Here is a 24,969-nt window from a genome sequence, read left to right on the forward strand (position 1 = left end):
ACAAAGTGAGAAGGATCATGTAACATAGGTGGGCGGGTTGAGGATTTTTATTTAGTTTGTGGCGTCAGGACTGTGGTTCTTTAAAAAAAAAATCCTTAACTATTTTAGTACTTAATTACAGTTTTCTTGTTTCCCTCTCAGAATAATGGGAAACCGCAGTGCCCATTTTCAGCAACTGTGGTCAGAGAAGGTCTTGCAAACAAAGGCTGATCCTGGTACCTTAAGTGTATGTATATATACACTTATATATATATAACATAGAAAGCAAATAAATAACCAAATTCAGAGACAACCATTTCCTCTTTTATATGAATAAAAGTTTTATTGTTTTTTAGACAATTAGAAAGAAGAAAGAAAGAGGAGAGTGAACAGAAGAACCAGGGAAGAGCTTTCTGAGCACTACTTGTAGGCTGCTGTAAGCAGCATTTCTTGAAAACGCCTCTTGTGTTTCCCGTTGTTAGAAAAGCGGAGAGGGAGAAACCATGTTTATGTTGGGGTTTTTTTTGCACTACCTTTAAAAAAAAGCCATTCTTCTTTCTTCTAAGTTATCCCCACTCCAGCAATGCCATCACACAACTTCCAAATAATTAAAAGGAGAAACCGGCAGTGAATAGGGGAGGAGAGATACTGCTCCCTAGGAAACATGTATAAATACAGCAGCCATCTGTCTTCCTGGTGTGCTCTGAAACTGATGGAGCAAGTCCATTAGCAGTATTTTGGGGAGGGGGTGGGAGAGAAGGAAAGTAAATGGGAAGGAGAGGTGTTTAAAAAAAAAAACCAAGCAAAAAAGGCACAGCTAAGCTTTAAACCTAATTCAACCTAGAGGGCTCTCTTGATGATGGCATCGTATAGATGGTATATATATGGCCTATGCAGAGAGCTCTCCTAATGGTCTTAACACCCCTTTGGAAAGGTGGGGGGGGAAAATGAAATTAGAGTGAAGCAGAATAGGAGGTGAAAGAGCAGTTGAGATTCTCTAGGAACCTCATTTCCAGTGCAGTTTGGAACGTGGAAGGGAGCCAGTGGAAGAAGGCCTACCTAATTCCAGGCTTTGATCAGAAGGATATATTTTGTCAGTGCAGAGAAGGAAATCCTGTTAGGAACTTCCAAAGGAAGTTTGTTTTAAGACCAGTGGCAGGTGCGGACAGCAGGATTCAGTGATGCGTCCCTGGCTGTGCCTCTCCTCGAGGTATTCAGAAATGTGTTCCTTTCCCACCCGATCCCAAACTCCGTATGAACCATGGAAGACATTCACTTGTCTTTCTTTCCAAATTCTCTGTTGTTGTTATTCAATTAAGGCTAATGAAATTACAAATGTCACCATGGGCTACTATTTAGAGCAGACCACGCTTCAAGAAAAGAGAAAGGAGGGGCAATGTAGCCACAATCCATCTTTCTGCTGCTCTTAGATTTCTTGCTTTATTCCTCCCTCTATTCCTCCCTCCCTCCCTCCCTTCCTTCCTTCCTTCCTTCCTTCCCTAATATAATAAGTCCAAGAAATCCTGTAAAGGAAGGGCTAAAATGAATGCTTTGAATGTGTGAATGGTCAAACTATCAACCTGACCATGCAGGCCAGCCCCACACAGCCATATATGGGGACATGCCATGCAGATGCCAAAAGCTTTGGAAATCTAGCTCTTTTGAGAAATGCTAGCCACACACCCTAGAAAATACACAGCCAGTTCGGTTAAGCAACGGAGGCTTTAGCTTTCAACCCCACACCATGCCCTCCCCAAATCCCTCCTTTCAACAACAGCCAAACAACAGCAACAACAGCAGCAGCAGGCCAATCGGATGCCAAGCAGCCCTTCAGGGAACAAGGCCAAAACGACCAGAGTTGCCATGGAAGTGGCAAGGGATGTGAGAAGCATCCAGAAAACTAGTGCAAGGGGGAGAAAAATCCAATTTGGAGAATGGCAGGAAGCAGGAGAAGGGAGGAAGATAGAAATAAAGAACTCCTGAAAAAGAATTAAATAAAATATAACTCTCAAGTCAATTGCCCTCCCTCCCACTTCTTTTGCCCCAGCTTATTTTTTTTTTCCTTTGCTTTTTTCCTCTGAGATCAGTAGTCACAGACAGAATGTCACCAGTTCCCCCTCAACATCATCTGTTTCGAGCCAAGCAGCAATGGGCTAACCCCAAGGCAGCTGAGCTGATCTACTGACCTCTGGACTTTATAAATTCCATAATAGAAATTTCATATAGCAGACCTTAGAAAGCAAGTATGGTCTCCTTCCCCTGATGCCTTAATTGGCCTCCTTTTGACCTTGGCACATACAGCCATAGCTGAGGAGCCCCTGAGATCATGAGGGTGGGGTAATAAAGGAGGGATCATCACATCAGTTGGGTTCAATTGACTAGGGTAAGGGAAGAACACAGATCTTCCCCTCCATCCCAGGGAGGAAGAGGAGAGTCTCTTATTGGGCCCATCTTCACTCCCGCTTACTGTAACAAATTCGTAGAACCACAACCATTTTTTTTACACCAAAGAGCCTGCTCGGCTCTGTGCTGGTACCATTACAGGCACAGCACCTATCCTCTCCAGAGTTGCTTGGCTTACAGCATAGGACCATGTGTGTTGGGGCCGTGGCTTCCGACTCACAGATCCATTACTCCTGGCCATCTCCTGTGGAGATGGAGCTGTATTGGTTGTCACTACCAATGTCTTCGGTGGAGGGGGTGCTGGGTGACCTCCATTAGCATATATAGAACGGGCATTGGTGCTTCCAGAACGAGAGAAGGCCTGCCGTGCGTCATTGTTGAGGTGAGTGAAGGAGTCTGTAGCATGGTTTGCTTTGGGGTCATTCCAGTATCGGCTGTTGTAGGTATTGGAGGAGGTGAGAGTGTCATTTTCAGATGAGGAAGCATCACCATGGAAGGCTTTTGTGGATGAAGAACATTTGGGTGGCAAATCATCCTCCCTAAGAAAAAAGAAAGACATAACTACAATTCCCTTCACACCATTTCCTCAATATCCACTCATTTCCAAGACAAACAGAAACACTTCCTCGCTTACTGACAAGCCCACATGAAATAATTAACATTGAGCAGCAAAAAAACAACAACACCCAATCCTTTTGACTTTTTTAATTCTTGCTCAAATATGCAAGCACGGACACCACAACTCTTAAGTTTTACATTCTAATTTTTTGTGCCAATATCCTGGTTTCATTCTGTCAAAGCTGATATGCAGTGATAATGGACAAAAAGGCAGAAATTAGCCATGGATATTTCTTATGTTACTGCCATTAACTGCGTATTAAAAGGTATTATTTTCTTTTGAAGACTTTATTGCTTGTTTTGACTGCCATGACTAATTAACAAACTATACTTCTCTTACCAGGAATATTGCATGTAACCCTCTTCTAACGTGTCAGAAAAGATGATGGATGACACTTGCACTGCACTTATGCCTACTCCATTAATTACTGGCACTGCACAGCCATGCCATTACTAGTATTATAAGAATTAGGAATGAGAATCTTGTATGCTAACATCTAATTTGGATTCATTACACTCAAATGAGAAGTTACTATAATGTCTTTTGCTTGAAACCTGGAGACATCTTGCTTGGGAGAAAGGGAAGAAATTTGGAAGGGCAGACAAAGTATTTTCCAAGGCCAAACCTTATCTCATTGGGAATCTCCTCCTCCTCTTCCTCCTTGTGTTTGTTTTTCCAATAAAAGAGTGTAACAGCCACCAAGACAATGCAGACAATAAGCACAACTGCCCCTGCTGCTGCAGCTCCGGCAATCAGTCCAATATTCCGAGGATTAGCTGTGTGGGACATGGAACATATGCAAAATCTGAGTAGAAAGAACACATGAGCATGTTCAAAGAACCACAGCAGGCATCAGGAAAGACCAGCTGTATTCCTAAAAGTAACTAAAAATCACTTACAAAAATGCATCCATGAGTGAAAAGTTCAGTGTAAGAAATCTGGTACAGAATGAGTATGTGCTGGATGTTGTCTTACATATTCTTGTAACTTGCGATATAACACTAGAGGTTATTAACATCTTCCCAACCTTTTGTCACACTAAAAATGTTTCCATATGCACATTTTGGAATGGATTCTGGCATTCATCCAAACAAGAGAGCTTTTAGCAAAGTGAAATTATTCCATGCAATCTGCACATAGCCAAAATAGCTTTAAACCCAATATGAATGTCTGAAGTCCTGGGATAAGGTGATAGGGCAAATTAATAATTATATTAATTAATCTAATTAATAAATTAATCTAATGTAGGATTGCTGTGTCTGTGTGTCTGTGTGATTTTTATTTATTGCTCTTTTTCTAGAAAAGCAAACAACTTCCCTACTTTCTTCTTAAAGTGATATCCACTGAGACAGCCTGTGTTCAACTAAGTGACTGAATGACTGAGTTTTGGGGTGTCTCCATCTATTCGACTATATTTGAGTTCAGCCATGGTAATCAGCATCCTGTCTGTTGCCAATATAGAACACAGACAAAGTGGTATATGAACATTTTCACACCAAGGCCCTCCTCAGTCTCTCTTTCTATCACCCTTCTTGTTCTAACAAGTCAGATGCAATGATGCACAGTGTGAATGAGGCTGCCATAACTTTAATAGTTATTCAGTGATTACTGACAGACATTTCTCCTTTAGTAGTGATGCATTCAACAGGCATGAAAGGATCTTTCCTTTGCTGGAAATAGCCATATCTATTGATTATGACAATGCAAGGATTTTATTTTGTTTCCTAGAACAAAATGTGTCAGTTTCTTTAAAACGTGACAGAAAAAAGCATTTGATTTTGAAACAATGAAATATATAAGGAAGTAAAACAGATATAGTTTTACTAAACTAAAATTTCTCTGAGTCCTTTTATCTTCCCCAAGGCCTTCCGATGTGGATTGGAGCCAAAATACAGAAATGAGAATTTACACTTTTCTACCGTGCTGCAGTTACAATTCGACATCCCAATAATATTGCCTTGGTGGTACAGTTATTATGTTTCTCTTTCTAAAATAACAGCTCTAAGATGCAATTTAGACTTGAGATGTGTGCAGAAAATAGACCTTCCTTGAAAAACTAAATCACTTACAGCTATTTGTAGGAAAAAAAATAAAATTGTACAAGAAAATTCAATTATCATTCAGGCACATAATAGTTCATTTGTTATAAATGTCTGGTGTAGTGAGAGAAAGCCTTTTTCTAATGCTGACCTTCCTGTAAGAAAGGTCAGAGATGATCAGAACCAGCAAGATTAGGGATGTTAAAGAAATTTCCCACAGAATTTCTGTGAATTGGTAGAATCTACCAAAGTAGGCTTTGCAGTAATATAGGCAGTAGCAGCAGATAGCAGAATCCAGTGGCATGCATCATTTAGGGTGAAAAAAAGGAAAAACAATATAACAATTATAACAATAACCCCAAACAAGAACTTATATTTGGGGAAGGCTATGCAAGAGTGGATAAATATTTTTTAAAATGAACATAAGAGACATTCATATTAAAAATCATATTGCAGAAATGTAAGATATTGGAGATTATCTGTCTGTCTGTCTTTCTGTCTGTCTTAAAGATACAAGTGTTTCCCTGAAAATAAGACCCTGTCTTATATTTTTTTGAACCCCGAAATAAGTACTTGGCCTTATTTTCAGGGTGGTCTTATTATTTTGGGGCGCATGGAGGAAACCAGAGGAAATGGCGGGGACCAGCTGCGCATGCGTTTAAATATTTTCAGGGAGGGCTTATTTACAGGGGGGGCTTATTTTAGTGCATGGGCTCAAAAGCTCGATTGGGCTTATTATCAGGGGATGTCTTATTTTAGGGGAAACAGGGTATTAGAGAAAGTTTATTTAGATCTGTTACCATCAATGTAAGATATTAGTGATTTTATACAATGCCTAGGAAATCTATAGAATGCCAAAAATGGGAAAGTATGAAATACTTAATATTTCACACATTTCCTAGCCAAAAGGCAAATCAGCAAAGTATAAGATACTGCTGCTAAAATGCCATTCTAGCCTTCCTTGTTGCAACAAGTAGGTCAATACTGGTCTTTTTCACCTGTTTTTTTTTACAGTAAGAAAATCCTTTATTTTTCATTTTCATATATGTCTTCTCAATAAAGAGTTAGATTTAGGGTTAACCTTAATCCTAAACCTTTTCATGACTTTCTTTTCATACTTTGCCTGAATAGTTCCTGTCCTTCTGTATAATGCCTAGGTCAGAGGTGTCAAACTCAAGGCCTGTGGATTGAATCCGGCCCATTGAGAGCTTAGATCTGACAGGCGGGTCTGCCCTGGGAACAGCAAAGGATCGGCCCACGGTGCCTCTGTCAGCAAAAATGGAACTTGGGAGGGCCACCCATGGCCCTGCGGAGCTCAATTTTTGCTGGCAGAGGGTTGCAGGAAGCCATTGCAGCTGAAAACGAAGCTCAGAAGCCCGTTTTCGCTGTTAGAGCACTCGGGCCGCCACAGGCGCCCCTGACATGAGTGATGTTGAGCTAGCCACACCCACCCTGACCACGCCCACCCCGGCTCCCCTCAGTCAAAGACAACCCTGATGCTCCCCTCAGTGAAAGCATATTAAAATAACAGAGATTTCCTATTTTGCCTAAAATCATCATGCATTTTATAGATTTCCTAGGCATTCTATACAATGCCAGCTTTTCACACACTGCTGGTAACATATATAAGGTTTGATGGTTTTTCTAATATAAAAAAGCAATGGAAAGGATTATTACCTGAAATTCTGCAACAGTAATATAGACAGGAGTTATAAAGCTGCACAGATTCCAATAAAAGACAACAAGTTCTGGATACTAAATCTAACTCACGTGTAATCACTTGAACTTCAAGAGAACAGGTGCTGCTTCCAATGACATTAGATGCCATACACTGGTAACGTCCGGATGACAAAGAGCTAATATTGCGCAGAAGAAGAGTACCCTGAACTAGATCTAGACAGGAAAGACCAAAAACAAAATAAATAAAATCTTATAAATTAAAGAGCAATTTATATAAGGGAGAAGAACCTTTTTACCAGATTTTGAAAATGCAAATCCAACAAAACCTAAATTGTAATGTAAGGCTCTTAAAAGACAGATTACAAAATAACCTTCAGATGAAAACATCTTTTACAAATGAGACTAAAATTTAAGAAGCTTATAGTGGTCATTTTCTTCGGAAAGATGGTTATTATAATTTGAAAACCTAAGACCAAAGGAACACAGTAAGAAAGAAAGAAAAAAAAAGCTATAACCAATCTATCACTTTAAGAAGGAAACTGAGGACAGTGCTTGAACAAGTCAGCTTTTCTTCTTTTTTTTTCTTTCTTGTTTTGTCTTGCCTTTGCATTGTTTTCCTTTTCTTTTGTTTTTCCTCTTCCAGAAAAGAAAACATTTCAGCCCGTGAATCAAGACTTACCAATGAATTTAAGAAAACCAACCACAGATCACATTAAACCATACCTTTTCTCCATCTAATCAAGCCTTCCCAGCAAATACACTCTGACTACAACTTCCAGAAAAATATCAAATTTTAAAAGGCTATTCTAAATTTTGCTAATAAAAATTAAGAGAGTTTTGCAAATCAACAAATACATGAATATAAGTAATTTTTGGGGTGCAAAATAAACATATTTGTTATACAGTATGAAATATTTAGTAGGAGGAAAGTGACATAGCTTTCAAAATGCTTCAGGCAATCTGTCTCTCAATCTGGGACCATAGGAAGTTTTAGATAATGTTTCCAGGAAGATTATTTCCAGTCCTTGTTGCAACCCCCTTGATCTAATCCTGAGTTTTAAGTGCTTAGCTAAACACGCCAATCAATTTTATAAGTACTATGCATATAATGTACTATGAAGAAATCTTTAGAAAAAATAATGAACGAGAGAATAATGAGAGTTCAAGGAACTCTGGTTCCTGGAAAAAACATTTTGCCATCTAGGAGGTAGTACTGACATATCCATAAGATTCAGACGGAATGGAACTTTTCGGCTTGAACTCTTGGTGCTGCCTATTTCTCCACCAGGGTTTCGCCTCTGCATTATTATGCCTCGGCACTTTGGGCCATGGCCCCTCCATCCCAGTCCCTTCGCCACGGCCCATTCGTCGCAGTACAGTTCATGTTGGGCTTTTGGGCACAGAGGACAGTTCGAAGCCAGCCAATCGGTGCAGGGGCTCAGGGGCTTTGGGAGTAGAGTGGGGGCTGCAGTTCAGAGGGAGACTCTGTCAATTCAGAGCTTCCCAAGGCGGCCAAGACCAGCACAGGGGTGAGATCCAGCCACAAAAGATGAGGGGAGGGTAGAGGTTCCCAGGGCTTCTCCCTGTGGAAGAGGGGGCTGAGAGGCAGCAAAGGTATTTCACTAGTAATGCTTGGGGCTCTGCTCCCCACCCCAGCCAAGATTTCCATTACCCAAACATCCCTGGGAGGGCTAGAGCCCCAGGTCAGGGTGGACAGTCTTTCCCTGGAATTCAACGGGGAGCTTGAAAGGAACGTGAGCAGAGAAAGAGAAAAGGATAAGTGATTGGAATTAGTGTTGCTCCTCACTCCTCTTCATTTCCATCTGTAAGGTCCAATAATAATATGTTTAAGCTCATAAATGCCAAACAAGAAACTTAAACAGAGACTACACTGCAGAGAAAGTGTAACTCCTTTTTATACAGTCAGCTCTACTCCCGAAGCCCCTGAGCCCCTGCACCAATTGGCTAGCTTCGAACTGTCCTCTGCACCCAAAAGCCCAACACGAACTGTACTGCAACGAATGGGCCGCGGCGAAGGGACTGGGACGGAGGGGCCATGGCCCAAAGTGCCGAGGCATAATAACATGGAGGCAAAACCCTGGTGGAGAAACAGGAGCACCAAGAATTCGAGCCGAAAAGTCCTAGACCCGATTCAGATGAGCAATTTTCAATTTATAGACTACCACCATCGCCACCACTGTGACAGATATTTCCCATGCTTTATTGACCCTAAGTCTATCTTCCCAATCAGTTCCACTATAGTAGTATAACTATTTGTGATTTGGAGCCACTGATATTATAATTGGAAGTAACTGTTTGCTAAGACTTTGCTAAAATCTTTTTGTGGTTGTTGTTGTTGTGGCTACAAATTGCTGAAGACACCTTCTAGCAAAAAATCCATTTAGCTTTATTTGTATTGATTTCCGATATTTGTTTTGTATATTTTTAGAGTTTTTTCCAAGGATGCTTTCTAAGATGTGATGAAACACTGCATAAACAATGAAAAAAATGCAGCATGATTTTAAAAATTAAAGCTAAAAGAACCCCAAAAACTAAATTTCATGTGTGTTGTTAACCATTGCTGCCTTTATACCTAATAACCAATAGCCTCCAATCAATGCTACCAATGGTTGGCTTATCACCCAACTTGGTGATACAATAGACATAGGTTCTGCAAGAAGCATATAACAGAAGCATATGACTGCATGTTTAACATAAACTTTCAGTCTGACTTCTGATCTATCTCTTCATATGAACATTAGCAAATTTAAACAACTTTATCTTTTCCCAAAGTATGTTTTGTTCAACATTAGAATATTACTTCTTTCCCACTGAAACAATGTTAGTTTCAGACTGACTTTTTTTTTCTCTTTTAGTCAGAAAAAGGGGCGCAGGAAATGTTGCTGATTAATCTGACAGAAATTGAGGATTTTGTTCAGTCTGGAATGCACTCAATAGTGTTCCAAAAAAACAGACACACGAGTGTTAACAGTCAAATACAGCGCCTCCAAATTCATCCAAAGGGGGGGGGTAGGGGAAATACTTTGTAAAGTTATTTTGGGACAGATAGAAGAGAGCAGGAGAAGGTCTGGGTAGAAATAAATCTCAACTGAGTATTGGGATCAATAATCAAAATTATGTTCCTGCAATCTACCTGAACTTTCCGATCGCTCTCCTATGTTTCTGGCTTTGTTTTCACTTGATTTGTTCAAAAGCTTCCTATTTACAATCTACCATTACTATTCTAAGTACAAAATCTGATAGATTTATTCTTGGCAAAACACTTTGAAAAGTCTGTTTACCATCATTACTCACTTTTTATCAGCTGATGAAATATATATCTGTCTGTCTGTCTGTCTGTCTGTCTGTCTGTCTGTCTGTCTGTCTGTCTGTCTCTAATAAGACTTTTGGAATAAAGTGACTGCTATCTGCATTTTTACTGATACACTTTTTTTTAAAAAAAGTTTTATGTTACAAATACTTAGATGTTTTGAACATTCAAAAACCAAGTACTGAATCCTTGAAACAATCAAATATAAACGTATTTAAAATAACAATTGAATTATTACAGTAATCTTTTATGACTTCTGTGAACATGTTTTTTATTTTAAAAAAACCTGAAACAAGCAGAATAACATGCATCTATTCCTTGATATTTCTGTCCTGAATCCTCCTGTGTAGAGTTTTATTTTTATGTTTTTGGCATTTATTTCATGCGAAGGCAGAGAGTACTGCCAAAATTCTGAAATCCTTTGTGATATCACATAACCTGTTGTTATGGGGTACATGATGTTTCACAGTCACCCTAGCTATATGAACCTGATTGCTTGGTATTACTATTCCTGTAAAATATATTACAAGAAAAAAAATTAAAGATGGGACTATTATATTTTATAGTATATTTTATAATAATATTTAACCCATTGGATTTCTGGCAAATTTGCCAAAATAGCTAGCCACCATTACTTCAAAGCTATTTTATTTCATAGATAAAAATATTTAAACTAATTGGAATTCCACTAGAGGGCACCCAATGCTTTACAGGCTTGGTTGTTTTTATCACCCAAAACAGATTTTTCCCTTCTCTTGCTTGTTACTTTTAATGAGTTTTTACATTCAGATTATCAGCATTAATTGATAATATCAGCATTAATTGGCAACATTAATTTCTTTCCCCTCTTCCATAACATGCTTGGATCAGGTGCTTTGCCAAAGTAACTGAAGCGGAAGTCTGGGGCAAAATGCAAAACTTACAACCATATTACCACCAAAATAAATTAAGAAAAATGAGTCCAAAATAAACAGAAAAAAAGGTAGAATGGTCACCTTGGATGGATGTTGGAGGCAGCTTGGGAGCATTATCCAGCCTTTCCCAGTTGTAAGTTGGCCGAGGGATGCCTTCTTCTGAATTACAACTCAGTGTGATATCACTACCAATATTCAAAGAACCCTGAATTCTGCAGTCAGGGGCAGATGGAGGAACTGTTACAATAGAAGATGGCATGGATTATTTACAGTTTTTTTTTTTTTAACATTCTTGTCATCTTTACAAATATATTCACAAATATAGACAGCTTTTTTTTTTAAAAAAAATGAGAGGATACAGATGTTTAAGACTAATAACGAAGCAACAGGCAAGGTAACCTGCTAAGACTTTTGTAACTACAGATAGTCCTCAACTTATGATCACAAATGGGACTGATATTTTAGTTGCAAGCGACTGCGGTTGTAAGTCGAGGCACCAAGTGACTTAACTCAATTTTGTGATCTTTTTAAAAAACTGTCATTAAAGTGAGCTACACGATTGTTTATCAAACTACATGGTCAGTTTGAAGCCTTTTTATACAATGGGTGTTTTCGCCATTTTTTGTCTGAAAATGGCAAAAAATTTTTTTTCACAAAATGCAAACATGTTGCCACAGGATGCTGCAACCACTCGTAAACGTGAAGCATCCGAATGTAAATCATGTGACCATGGGGATTCTGCCACGGTCATTAGTGTGAAAAATGGTCATAACTTACTTTTTTTCAGTGCCATTGTAACTTTGTAACATTGTAACAGTCACGAAACGAACTGTTGTAAGTCAAGGACTACCTGTATTTCTACTGCCATTCTTTTCTGCCTTTATTCTCCCAGTTTCCTATCTCTGTTACTTTGTATTGCTCTGATTTGCGAGTGGGCCTTTTGTAACAGTCAGTGATGGGTTTAACTAGCTGGCTTTACTGTACACCCTCTTCAACATGTCATCAACCAGCAGGTTAAACATCTGTCAATCATGACAGCAGAAACTAGATGTGTTGTGGCCTGTCGGCCACCGGCTCCTCCAACAGCCAAATCAGATGAGAAGGAGGCGTGGGAGTCAGGGTCAGCATCAAGGAAACCTGAGCGCTCCGAGGGGGAAGAGGGAATGGAGCTGTCAGAGAGAGAGACAGAGGCGGAGCCTGGGCCGTCTATCAGACCTCAGATGGAGAGTCAACAGCCCCCAGGTCTGGAGATGGCCAATGAGGAAGAAGAAGAACTGGTCCAGTGTCTGACATGCGGATGCACAGAAGGCAGAGGAGAGGAGAGCAGTGGAAATCTTTTGGCCGATCCTTGGGACGGAAGAGCTACTGCTGCTAGTGAAGCCCCATCGTAGCTCTGGGGATATTATTCATCTCCCTGCCGGACAGACTTGTTAGCCTGTGGTGAGAGAGAAACTTTTTGCCAGGGTTGCTGTTGCTCCTAATAAAGGAATTATTGATTTAACTACAAAGGGTTTGTCGTGTTTGGGGAGCTGGGTCAGAACAAAGTAGGCCTAAGTCAGGGATGGGTTCTACTTACTTTTACTACCAGTTCGCAATGGGAGCGCATGTGCACTTCTGCGTATGCGCCGATCGTACCTTATGACATCTGGGCAGATGGGTGGAGCCTCCCACCGCTTTTACTATCAGTTATCAAGAACTGGACAGAACCGGGAGCAACCCACCACTGGCCTAAGTTCAATATTCTGTTATCTCCAAATTGCTTTGTGTGCCTCCTTTCCTATACTCTACTCTATCATAATTGTAATCAAGTATTTACATCCTATCTTTGTTTACTGACTACACTCTGCCCAACAACTTAGCTAAGTGAAATGGTCACTAAGTAAGCAGAGAGAGAGAGAGAGGGAGGGAGGGAGGGAGGTAGAGAGGGTTGGGAGATGTTTGAAAGGACACTGTTTCCGTCCTCTCATTCAGACAAAGGTCTCTCTTAGAATGCGCCATGTCTGATCCTCCCCCCACTCCATTTTTACCCCCTCATGGGACAGAAAGATTGGTTAAAGAAGCTCTCTCTTCCTGCTTTTTTCCTCAGGCAGCACTTCTTTAAAAAGTGCTAACTGTGTTAACAAGCTCAGTTCTGTGATCTTAATTAGTTTATTAGGACCCTCTGGCAGGCTTTAGGCAACTGAAATTTGCTGATAATTGCACATATTGGGCAGAAAATGAATTTTTATTAATACTATAATACTATAATAATTTTTATTAATGAGATTTTATTAATCTCATATTTGTGAATGGTCCCTAACCAAGGTAGTCACTAAATGAGGAGTGGCTGTAATGAAAAAAAAATATGCAGAGAGTTGAGTTGCTAATAGCAGTTTTAGAGCGAGACCAATTTTAATTCTAACCCCTTTCCATTGTTTTACTGTTGTGTTATTTCAGATATGAATGAAACTGGGAAGAATCACAGAGTTAAGGTAAATTATAGTTATCTAGCTCTCTTGTGCAAAACTGATGGACCACTGAGACATTGCGCAGTTCATGTTCTAGAATCTTGCTTACAATTAAAATTAAAAGGAAAGTTGTCCATCAGTTCACCTCCATATTTTAAATCTATCATTCACTTTAGAAAGATCATACCCAAGACATTGAGCCCAATGACTCCAATATTCCGTCCTCCACGGTCTGGTAGATTATTCACCAAACACTGGTAAGTTCCCGTATCTGAGAGCTTGGTATTGTTGATGAAGATGGAGGCACTGGTGGTTGGCATTGTTTTTGCAAACCCCACTCGCCCATGAAACTGGGCTGCACCATCAAAAATCTGACCACCCTGGTAAATAATAACCTGAAAAAGACAAGGCACCATATCATGCAAACTAAAGATTAGAGTAAGGAAGTATTTATTCATTATGCTCTGATTACCCGGTGGCGGAGTGGTTAGAGTGCAGTACTGCAGGCTACTTCTGCTGACTATTGGCTGTCTGCAATTTGGCAGTTCAAATCCCACCAGGCTCAAGGTTGACTCAGCCTTCCATCCTTCCGAGGTGGGTAAAATGAGTACCCAGATTGTTGAGGGCAATATGCTGAATCTGTAAAACCACTGAGAGAGGGCTGTAAAGCACTATAAAGTGGTATATAAGTCTAAGTGCTATTGCTATTACAATATCTCACCTGTATGTGATTTAAAAGCACTTCAGAGTCTAGCATAAACCTGAGTTTTTGGATCCTTGTTTTGCACACCATTTCTTCTATTTCTGGTATGGAGAAGTTTTCATGATGATTTCTTTTACTTTATTTATGGTCAAAGATCACTTTTTTTTTTTTTTTTACAAAAATGCATATAGAAAAGTAGAATAAAATAATCAAAAAGTGTGCACACCATCATATAGATATAATTGGGGAAATATAAATGTTGTGTTTGTGTACACAACACAAAAAGATATAGTAGCAGCCAATCTCACAAGAAATAAACAAAATCAAACTTTTTGTAATAAAAGTACATATAATGTGTAAAAATAACTTTAGATTTATATATTAAAATAGAAATGTACAATATTGAAAATTAGAGAATTGCCCAATTCAAGAAAATATAAATTAGTTAAAAAGTCAAATGAAACTTCTGCCAAATTGGTCAAGCTGAAAAATCCAAAGGGACCACTAGATGGCAGTGGTTGGTTTCAACTTAAAAAAGAGTTTCTGTAAAAGTTTAAAATGGGATTCCAAATCACAAAATAATTTAAAGAAAAATTATTTACTATTTCACAGAGATAAGCATAAATGCATCAAATTACTGAGTTTGTATGAAGAACTAAGACAAAACGTAACACAAAAAAATAAGTATCAAAGTTCTTGTGCCCATTCCTTCCTAGACTTATTACCTATTTCTAAAGAAATAGAATTCCCTTGAAATCAGATGTTCCTTCTGATTGAATTTCATGGATTTCAATTTTTCCCCCTGAAATTCCAAACCTAAATTTGCGGTGCTAAGGAATCAGTGTTTACAAGGCGAAAAAAGCATTTCTTTCTCCTGAAGATATTGATTGATTATATGAGCCAATTTGACAGCAGGTGACAGTGTATATGCATGAAGAATACAGGGCCGCAGTTTAAAAGTCTGCTGTTGTGGGAAATATAGGCTAAAATTCTCCAAGGTTATATATGAGGAAGTTGTATAACAGCATAAGAAGTTTTGTCAATTTTTTAAAAAGTTCAATTTGATGACCGCTTTTGCGCGAATCTAGAAACTGTTATCTAACTGAAGAAAAGAGCCCTCAATAAAATTTAAGGTACTATGTTAACAAGCCACCTAGTATGACACGCATGAGTAGAAAACTAATAGCTATAATCTTTGTGGAAATTGATTCTGAAAAAAAAATCTTACGTTTATCTATAATAGCACTATGTGTTTTGGAAAAAAAGGAATAATTCACAAAACAAATTTATTTGCTATTAATACTGGAAGTGCTATAGAGCTCTTTGCTGTAGTTAACTGAAACTTTATAGGCATGGTTCTAATTTTTAAATGAATGTCATCCTCTGTCTGTAACCATGATAGCACAGGCAAAGGTTACAGCAGGACTGGGATTCCTGCAGTAACTCTTTCCGTGACTTCACCACCTACCTAGTGATGTCACCTGCAGCCCTCCAGCTGCTTGAGGGAGCAAGTTGTGACTCCTGACCCTGGGAAAATTGCCCTCCCCTGCTGTAAAGGCTGCTCCAGCATGGCTTCAATGGAAACAAACAAGAAACAGGATTTTATTTGGAATTCCTTCAGTTTCCCACCAGTAGCATGCATGATAGCACCTGCCTGAAGTTACAGACAGGAGAAAACTGGTTAGGTTTCTGTAAAAAAATAATAATAATATGGAAATAAATAAGAATTAATAATTTCCATAATTCCACATCAACTGTGAAATAAAATGAAAGGTGAATGAATCAGTAAACAGATTAAAAGTTTCAACAATAAAAAAGTAATGAAATAACTACCTATTTTTCCTAGCTTGTAATATTTTTTGCTACTTGTAATATGATGATCTAGTTATCATGTCAGAGCAGTAATAAATCACTCCATATTTTTTTTCCTCACAAAGAGTTCTACTATGTACCACATGGCTGAAATCATAAGACCAATGATCAGGCGCTGAGCTCCAAATATGGATTTCAGCAACTTTCTGTATTCCCTCAAACTGGAGAAATCATGGAGCTTGTAGATCTGCTTAACCCTCACTTGTATTTTTTTCATTTACAAAATATCCTGAAGTAGTCTGGCAAAAAATAAAGCTATGACCCCAAGATTCAGATAAAAGCTTAAGGAAATGCAAGATTGAGAATTCCTCTTATTCATCTGATATACTGTAGAGATAAGTTGTGTAACCTTTTCCACAGTTGAAAAAACCCAGCTTGATTAGGAGAAATGTGGCAGAAATAAGCCTAAACAAGAAAGAAAGGCAAAAGGGAGCTCATCCGTTTTTCTGATAGGACTTGGTACCTGTTCAGGTTGGTTGGCATTGGAAAGAGGCGTGACCATCCAGATGACATTAAGGTTAGTGAGTGCAGCACTAGTGGTGAAAGTACAGGGCAGGATCGCCGTCTGACCCCGAGCAACTTCAACACTCCTGGTATTCATGAAGACCTCCAAGGGACTCACTAGACCTAAAAAGAGAGAGATCAAGATAATATATTCTATCTCCATTTTACAATGATGTACTAATATAGTAACAAATGGGATAATCAACTTTCTGTCTTCCTGGCACACACATAAAAATGTTCTTCTCTTGCACTTGCAACCACCAAGCTGCCTCCTTGTCTTACTTTCCAAGACTTTCTACTGCCACAAGGAATCCATAGTAACATTTTTACCTCAGTGCATAGTATGCAGATAGAAAGTGTAAAGAAAAACAAATGATTTTGCTATATGTGTATACTTACAGGCTACCCAACCAACTGGAGGAAATAAATGAACTCTTTGCTAATCAGTTAGGTGAGATGCAGAGGAAACACAGCACTATAGTAATGGAGGACTTTACTACCATGACATCAACTAGGAAGCAAACTCTTCAGTGAGTGGGAGATCAAACATGTTTCTTACATGCCTACCAGACAACTTTGTTATACAAAAGGTAGAGAAGGGAACTAGAGGGACAGCTATCCTTACTAACAGGGATGAAATGGCCGAGGGGGTAAAACTATAGGAACTTTGGGGGAGAGCAATCATGTCATAGTTGAATTCACCATAATACAACCATAAGTAACTGAACTGACTAGTATTTTAGACTTTAAGAGAGTTGACTTCAACAAGCTAAGAGAGAGACTAGGAAGGATTCCATGGCTAGAAATCGTAAAAGGAAAAACAGTTCAAGATGCTTGGGAAACCCTGAAAAATGAGATAATGAAGGCACAAGCAAAAATAATACTTAAGAAAGAAAAAACAAGACACCAAATAAAATCAGCATGGTTGCTCTCCAGCAATATGAGGGAAAAAATGGTCAAATATAAAAAAATGGAAAGAGGAATAATAACTAAAACTTAATATCAACAAATAGCCTGAATCTGTAAGGAGGGAGTCAGGAAAACTAGGGCCAAAAATAATATTAATAAAAGTTTCTTTCAATATGTAAGGAACAAGACTAAAGTCAACGAAATGATAGGTGAGCTATCTACTGTAACTAATGGGAACAGTAGGCAAGAAGGTGATGGACAGGGATAAAGCAGAACTGCTTAAATCCTTCTTTGCATCTGCTTCTATGCAAAAGGAAGAAAAATCTATCAAAAGCAGCAACAAGGGAGACTGAGCAGGTATACAAATCAAAATAGGCAAGGAATTAGTAAGAGAATCCCTTACGAAATACAAATCACCTGAGCCAGATGGTTTACATCCCAGGGTTCTGAAGGAGCGGGCAAACATAATCTCAGAGTCATTGAATGTAATCTTTCAAAAGCTCCTGTACCACATGGGAACTACTAGAAGACTGGAAAAGAGCTGATGTTGTTCCGATCTACAAAAAGGAGCAAACTGGAACCAGGAAATTATAGGCCAGTCAGCTTGATATCAATTTCTAGAAAAATCTTGAAAAAAATAATCAAGTGGTGAATTTATGAGCATCTAGAAATGAACAAGGCGATTGCTACTGGTAGAAGTCAGTATATTTTGTTAAAAACAGATCATGCTAGACAAATCTTATTGCCTTCTTGCTAAAGTGACCAAATTAGTGGATCAGGAAAATGCTGTGGACATAGTATTCTTGGACTTCAGTAAGGCATTTGACAAAATAGACCACAGTCTACTTCTAGATAAGGTAGAACAATATGGAACAGACCAGGGGTGAAATCCAGCAGGTTCTGGAGAACCGGTAGCGGAAATTTTGAGCAGTTCAGAGAACCGGCAAATACCATCTCTGACTGGCCCCAGAGTGGGGTGGAAATGGAGATTCTGCAATATCCTTCCACCAGGAGTGGGGTGAGAATGGAGATTTTGCAGTATCCTTCCCCTGGAGTGGGGTGGGAATGGAGATTTTGCAGTATCTTTCCCCTGCCATGCCTACCAAACCACACCACGCCCACAGAATTGGTAGTAAAAAAAATTGGATTTCACCACTGGAACAGACAGTACCATCACAAAATGAATGTGCAGTTGGCTGACCAACTGCACCCAGTATGTAATCCTCAATGGAACTACATCTATATGGAGGAAAGCATGCAGCTGGGCATCTGAAGGTTCTGTTTTGGGCCCAGTACTCTTCAACATCTTCATAAATGATCTAAAGAGCAAATAGGGGAACTCATCAAATTTGCAGATGATACCTAACTGGAAGGAATTACTAACACTTTAGAAGATAGATTTAAGATTCAGAAGAATCTCGACAGACTTAAACATCCAGTAAGATGCAGTTCAGCGGTGAGAAAAGTAAGGCCCTGCACTTGGGTAGGAAAAACCAAATACACAGGTAGAGAATAGGTGGTACCTGGCTCAAAAAATAGTAACTGTGAGAGAGATCTAAATGTCCTAGTGGACCACCACAGCAATGAGCAGTGATACAACAGTGTGCTCCTGCAGCTGCCAAAAGAGCCAATGCAGTCCTAGGCTGCATCTACAGAAGAATAGCAACTGGAGCACAAGAAGTGATAGTACCGCTTTATAGTGTACTAGTGAGGCCACACTTGGAATACTGCATCCAGTTCTGGTAACCAGAATATAAAAAAGATGCTGAGACCCTAGAAAGTATGCAGAGAAGAACAACAAAGATGACAAGGGGCCTGGAGGCTAAATAGTAAAATGAGGGAGCTCGGTATGTCTAGCCTTTCAAAGAGAAGGATTAGGGGTGATACGATAGCTCTCTTCCAATACCTGAGGGGCTGTCACAGAGAAGAGGGGATCGGTCAGGGATGAAATCCTCCCAGTTTGGACCAGATCGGGCGATCCGGTAGCAATTGTGGCTGGTGGTTCAGAGAACCGGTAGTGATGGCAACGTGAAGCTCCGCCCACCCACCCGGGTTTTAACCAGGAAGTAATGTGTTTTTTACCCTCTGCGCATGCTCAGTACACTTCCAAACCAGTAAGGAAGGTAAGTAGATTCCACCCCTGGGATCGACATATTCGCCAAAGTAACACAGGGCAGGACAAGAAGTAATGGGTGGAAGCTTGTTAAAGAGAGGTCCAACTTAAACTAAGGAGAAATTTCCTAACACTGAGAACAATTTTTTAAAAATTTATTTATTTATTATTTATTTTTATATGCCGCCCTTCTCCGGAGACTCAGGGCGGCTTACAATGCATTAAGCAATAGCCTTCATACTTTCGTATATTTTATACAAAGTCAGCTTATTTCCCCCACAAACCGGGTCCTCATTTTACCCACCTTAGAAAGGATGGAAGGCTGAGTCGACCTTGAGCCTGGTGAGAATTGAACTCGCAGTAATTGCAGGCAGCTGGATGTTAAATGCTGCCTTAGTAGGAGGCATTAGCCTCCTACGCCACTCAGGCTCCTTGAGTGGCATACTAATCAATAGCTTGCCTCCTGGAGTTGTGGGTGCTCCATCGCTGGAGCTTTTGCAAGAATAAACTGGATAACAATTTGACTAGGATTATATAAATATAATCCTAGGATGATATAAATTGATTAGGATTATATAAATTCTCCTGCCTTGAGCAGGGGACTGGACTAGAAGAGCTCCAAAGTGCTATGTTCTATAATGAAAGTCTTAGACCCCTACAGGGTGATAAATAGGAAAGGCACCCAAACAGCTTTTGACACATGAGATTTGGGAAGGAGAACAACCCCGTGGGCCAGATCTAAGCACCCCACGGGCCGGATCCAGCCCATGGGCCTTGAGTTTAACACCCCTGCCATATGTTATCTTACACGTGCTAATCATACACACCTTACAAGTTCCCACCTGTGAGATTAGTAATGAATGAATGTATTTACACTCATTAATTAATTCTTATGTATATATATAACTTTCCTACATATTTATATATTTAATGTATACTGTCCTGCACAATGTCAAAATCTTGAAATATCTACAGCATGATCTAAAAACCTGACAGTCATAAATACAAAAAATAAATAAACAACAACTCTGTAACATGATAAAAATAAAAAAAATAAAGTTGGTAACACCCTATTTCATAACTTAGAATTAAGTTTACCAAAACTGCAGCTATAGAATCCTAAAGACACCCAGAACAAACATGATTTCTGAGACAGACCAATATGAATACGTATTCCATAAATAATTAAACAAACATCCAATAATTTGTTTGCAATGATACTGCTTTTAAGTTGCAGCTTTGGGTGTAAAAGTGTAGTTTCACATGTTTGAATGCTTTTTCCTTTAAAATAAATTCATGCCTAAACAAAACTAGCATTTCACGGCAGATCTTCAGCTCAGAGGCTAGAGAATTATTCTGTTACACAAAAAGTATATTTATTGACTTCCAAAGTAAAGCTTATGGATCTAATCACTTGTTTAATAAAGGAAAAGCCATATACTCCTGCATACTAAGGGCAAGTTTCAGTTGCTCTGGAATGTCTGGGAGGAGGGTGGGTTTAAATGAAATCTCCAGTGCAGTTAATTTCTTTCTCCTTTGGCCTTGCTCATAGTGTATAGCTTGGTTTATTGGAAAAAGAATCTAAATCTTGCTATACTTTATTTACACTTAGTCTGTAGCTTAGCTGTGATCTGGATATATGCAATTTCATTTGTAGAGGATTGATTTTTGCATGATTTTGCAATCCTGATGACCTTAATTAATTCTAAAGGCCTCCCTCGTATGTCAAAAGAGCCTTGACTGAGGAAAACTTTTTTTATAATCACGTTTGCCCTTTCTCTCTCACTCCTACAGACGTGGTGGAAGTACAAAGCCAAGTCCTGGTTTTCCCGTGATAACAAAAAGCAGTTTGGAAGGGTGACCTTACCACAAGACTTGTGCAAGGCTCTCACTTCCTTTTTTTAACTTTCTCTCCTGGATTTTGAAGCAGCCAAATTAGCTGAACCAAGCCTGTGCTCCAGCTGCAAAAGAAGCACCCCACACCCAGATATGATTGGGGTTGTATCAGGAGAAAACACTCATTGGAAAATGAGATGAGAACTGGGCTGATCAAAGGCACTAAGGACAGAGCCAACTTGGAGAATGCCAAAACCAGTTTAGAGAGGGTGACTGGAGGTGAAATATGACAGGAGCTGTTTCAGAAGACAAGTGGCTGAGAACTGTGAACAGATCAAAGAGACAAAAACAGCTGTGAACACTAACAGGCACACTTGCTTATACGGTGACACCGACAGCCGGCTAGTTCTGGTAATAAACCTACCCCAACCCAGGAACTAAGAGATGTCAAAATCCCAGCAGAAATTCAGGTCAGAGCATCTTACAGTGTAATTGAAATGAGGTGATATACTGTACTTTTCAGAGTATAAGACGCAGCTTAGTTTTTGGGGAGGAAAATAGGAAAAAATATCTGCCAGCCAGGTATTCATCTGGCTAGCGTCCTTAGTCTGGTCAGCTTCAGCACATTAGTTTGCAGTTTTTTATCCCCTGCTTGGGGATAAAAAGCTTCCAAGGCACTGCTGAGAGGAAGCAGCAATGAGAAAAGCAGGCAAAGCACGGGGAGATCGCTTCACTCAGCTAGCGCCTAGTTAGGGCTGAAAAAGATCGCTTCACTGGCTAGTGCCTCGTTAAAGCACAACAGAGAATCGAGGAAGCAGGCAAAGCTGGGAAGATTGCTTCACTCACTAGCGCCTCGTTAGGGCTGAAAAAAAGATTCAAAAAAGCTACACTTGTAGTATAAGACACACCCAAATTTTCAGCCTCTTTTGGGAGGAAAAAGGTGCGTCTTATACTCTGAAAAATAAGGTACATAAAAAGCAGGTAGAACTAATTTGCATTATCATTATCATCTTGACCTTTCTTGGCTATACCCTTAATAAATCTGAGAGGCAATGTATCCTGGATCCCAAAGCCTCATAAATGCCAGTCAGCAACCAAGGGAATCTAATCTGGGGTGGCTAAATGTTGGCTATAACTCAGTCTGAGGAGAAAAGAAAACTATCTCCAGCATTCCACAGTTGGAAGAGTGACTGAGGATGGAGTGAGATAATTGCCCAAACTGCGCTAATTGTTAGCACAGTTTGGGCAATTCAACCCTGACTGTAAAAGAAAATGGGGGGCAGGACAAGAAGCTTATAGAAAATCATAAAAAGCTATAGGCATGGTAAGAATCTCATGCAATAAGAGAGAGAGGGAGGGAGGGAAGGAGATATCTCCAAAAGAAGCTGTTACCTTCCGTTTTTTTGGAAAAGGAATTATTTTTGTATAATAAAACCTCACTGGCAACAGGAGGAGAAAAAAGTTACTTCTTATCTGTAAGATTCCCCATAAAGAAAATCCAATTGCAAACACATTGTCTCAAATCAACTTCATTTGATATATTTTCCCCAATCTTTCTATCACATACAGAACACACATTGAAGCACCCTTCCAGTCCCGCTTCTCACATATTCACATTTACTCCCTTATATACTTATGCCCAGACACAATTTTCTCATCATCCTTGGTTTGTATTGAAATGAAACAGAAACCAGCATTTCCATGTGCTGTCCAGTGAAAATAGTTTAAGGGAGCATGTTTAGAACATGATCAAGCAAGCTTTGTGTGACCATGACGTAAGTATTAATGGCATTTATGACTTATGGTATGTCCCAAAGTTGACTTCTAGGGGCCAAAGAACATGGTTATGTGTAGTTTAAAAATATTAGTAATAATACTTGTAATAAAAATAATATCAAAACTGAATAAGACTATGCTTGCTCTCAGTGGATTGACCTTATGTTTTTTTTTTCTACAAAAGCATCAAATCTTGTATTATCCTGGGCACCACTTCTTTGTGAAATTCAGTCCTGGAAACAGACCAGCCTGCTGTATGCACACTCAGAATTCTACTCACTTATATTAGCAACAGGGGAGCAATCTTGTAATGAGCCAAGACGGCTTAGCTGCTAACAGCCTAACCAAAGTGGAATACTTTTTGTGCAACCCTCCGGAGTTTTTTTTTTTTTAACATTGTAGCCTTGATGTATTGGGAAGCAATGTTAATAATAAATGCTTTGATTCAATTTCTTCTTTGCATAGATTCATAGAACTTACACTATTTTACAGCCATTTCCTATATACAGCTTTAGTATTATATGCATGCATGCTTTAGCTGGATTTCTCGATGGCTTTATTAAGTATGGAATTCTTGTTACAATGCCAATTTGCTGCCTGCTAGTAATTAAATGCCAATATGATTCGTGCCTTGAACAAAGACTAGAAACTCAAATATGTCTAATGCTTCCTTATCATCTCCTTCCTTCCATAGTAAAACACAGGGTTAGCTTCTCAAAATAACAATCAGAGCCTTGACAATTCTAGTATATCAAAGTTGCTATGCTGTTTTTCGAAGAATACTGTCTGTCATGTTTTCTGAGCATAAAGGATACCCATGTTTCCCTTCTCTTGTTCCCTTATCAAATTTTAAATAGTTCTCTTTATGGGATTTCCTATTAATGTATACTCATGGTCAAACTGTCTTTGATCAATGTTTTATTTAAGACCCATGAAAACATGGGCCCCTTGTTCCTGACTTATCTGGTGCAAGAAATCAGTAATTTACTGTAATCTACTAGCTTTGGAAAATGTAGTGATTGTTTGGATCTTTTTCAGTTATTGGCATTTTTAGGGTTTTTCATCATACTTTGAACTTGGAAATATTCCCATAGCTTTTTCTAAAGTACCTATAACGAAGCCTAAAATAAGAACAAAAGCAAAGCAAACAAAAATTATTGACATTGTTTGACATACATGCTGAAATGCTATGGAATGATTTCAGATGAATGAAGATTAAATTACTGAATTCAGTCAAATTGTTTAGACTAAAAGTTTGGGAAAAGTTATGGCACAGGCAGGATAAATTTGCACTAACTCAGGTGGGGTGAATCGCTCAGTTTCTAGAGTCTCTTAATTTCAAAAAGACAATAGTCTATCAAAATCCATTCCCTCCAATTTCTGCATTAGCTTGCAAAATTTTAAATTTACTATTAGTTTAATAGCCATCTCTAGTGTGGTATTCCCACATTGGGTCCCCAGGCCAACTGGCAGAGCCAGGTCTCACGAAGACAGGACGGTGGGCACAGGATCTTCCAGAGGGCCAGCACTATAGCAGAGAAGCCTCTTCTGGATCCTGCCAGCTGGAGTTCCTTGACCGACAGGATCTGCAGCACATCTATCCTACAAACATGAGTGGGGCAGGCTTGTCACAGTGGAATGAGATGGCTCTTCAAGTTACTTGGATCCATACTATGAAAGATTTTAAAGGTGATAACCAATCCCTTGATCTCAGTGGTGGGATCCTACCAGCTTAACAACCGGTTCAGTGATCACGCGCATGCGCAATTGAATGAAAAAATCACCTTCCACGTTAATGCTAGGGAATTAAAACAGCTGAGGCGCAGCAATCCGCTTTGCCGTGT

General features: G+C 39.2%; 1 protein-coding gene across 1 annotated transcript in view; it reads right to left on the reverse strand.

Moving 5' to 3' along the window:
* Positions 1 to 1,443: 1,443 nt before the first annotated feature.
* The window catches only part of IGSF11 (immunoglobulin superfamily member 11), a 180,167-nt gene continuing 156,641 nt past the window's right edge, over positions 1,444 to 24,969 (reverse strand). Inside the window, exons 2-7 of the mRNA XM_070942778.1 lie at positions 16,451 to 16,614; positions 13,600 to 13,807; positions 11,047 to 11,202; positions 6,811 to 6,933; positions 3,627 to 3,777; positions 1,444 to 2,921 (exon numbers count right to left, since the gene is read on the reverse strand). Coding sequence (XP_070798879.1) covers positions 2,480 to 2,921; positions 3,627 to 3,777; positions 6,811 to 6,933; positions 11,047 to 11,202; positions 13,600 to 13,807; positions 16,451 to 16,614 — 1,244 coding nt within the window. The 3' untranslated portion in view covers positions 1,444 to 2,479. The remainder of the gene's footprint in view (positions 2,922 to 3,626; positions 3,778 to 6,810; positions 6,934 to 11,046; positions 11,203 to 13,599; positions 13,808 to 16,450; positions 16,615 to 24,969) is intronic.

The sequence above is a fragment of the Pituophis catenifer genome, unplaced genomic scaffold (genome assembly GCF_029215685.1).
Source record: "Pituophis catenifer annectens isolate HBS135680 unplaced genomic scaffold, rPitCat1.0.hap2 SCAF_4, whole genome shotgun sequence".
Lineage (NCBI taxonomy): Eukaryota > Metazoa > Chordata > Lepidosauria > Squamata > Colubridae > Pituophis > Pituophis catenifer.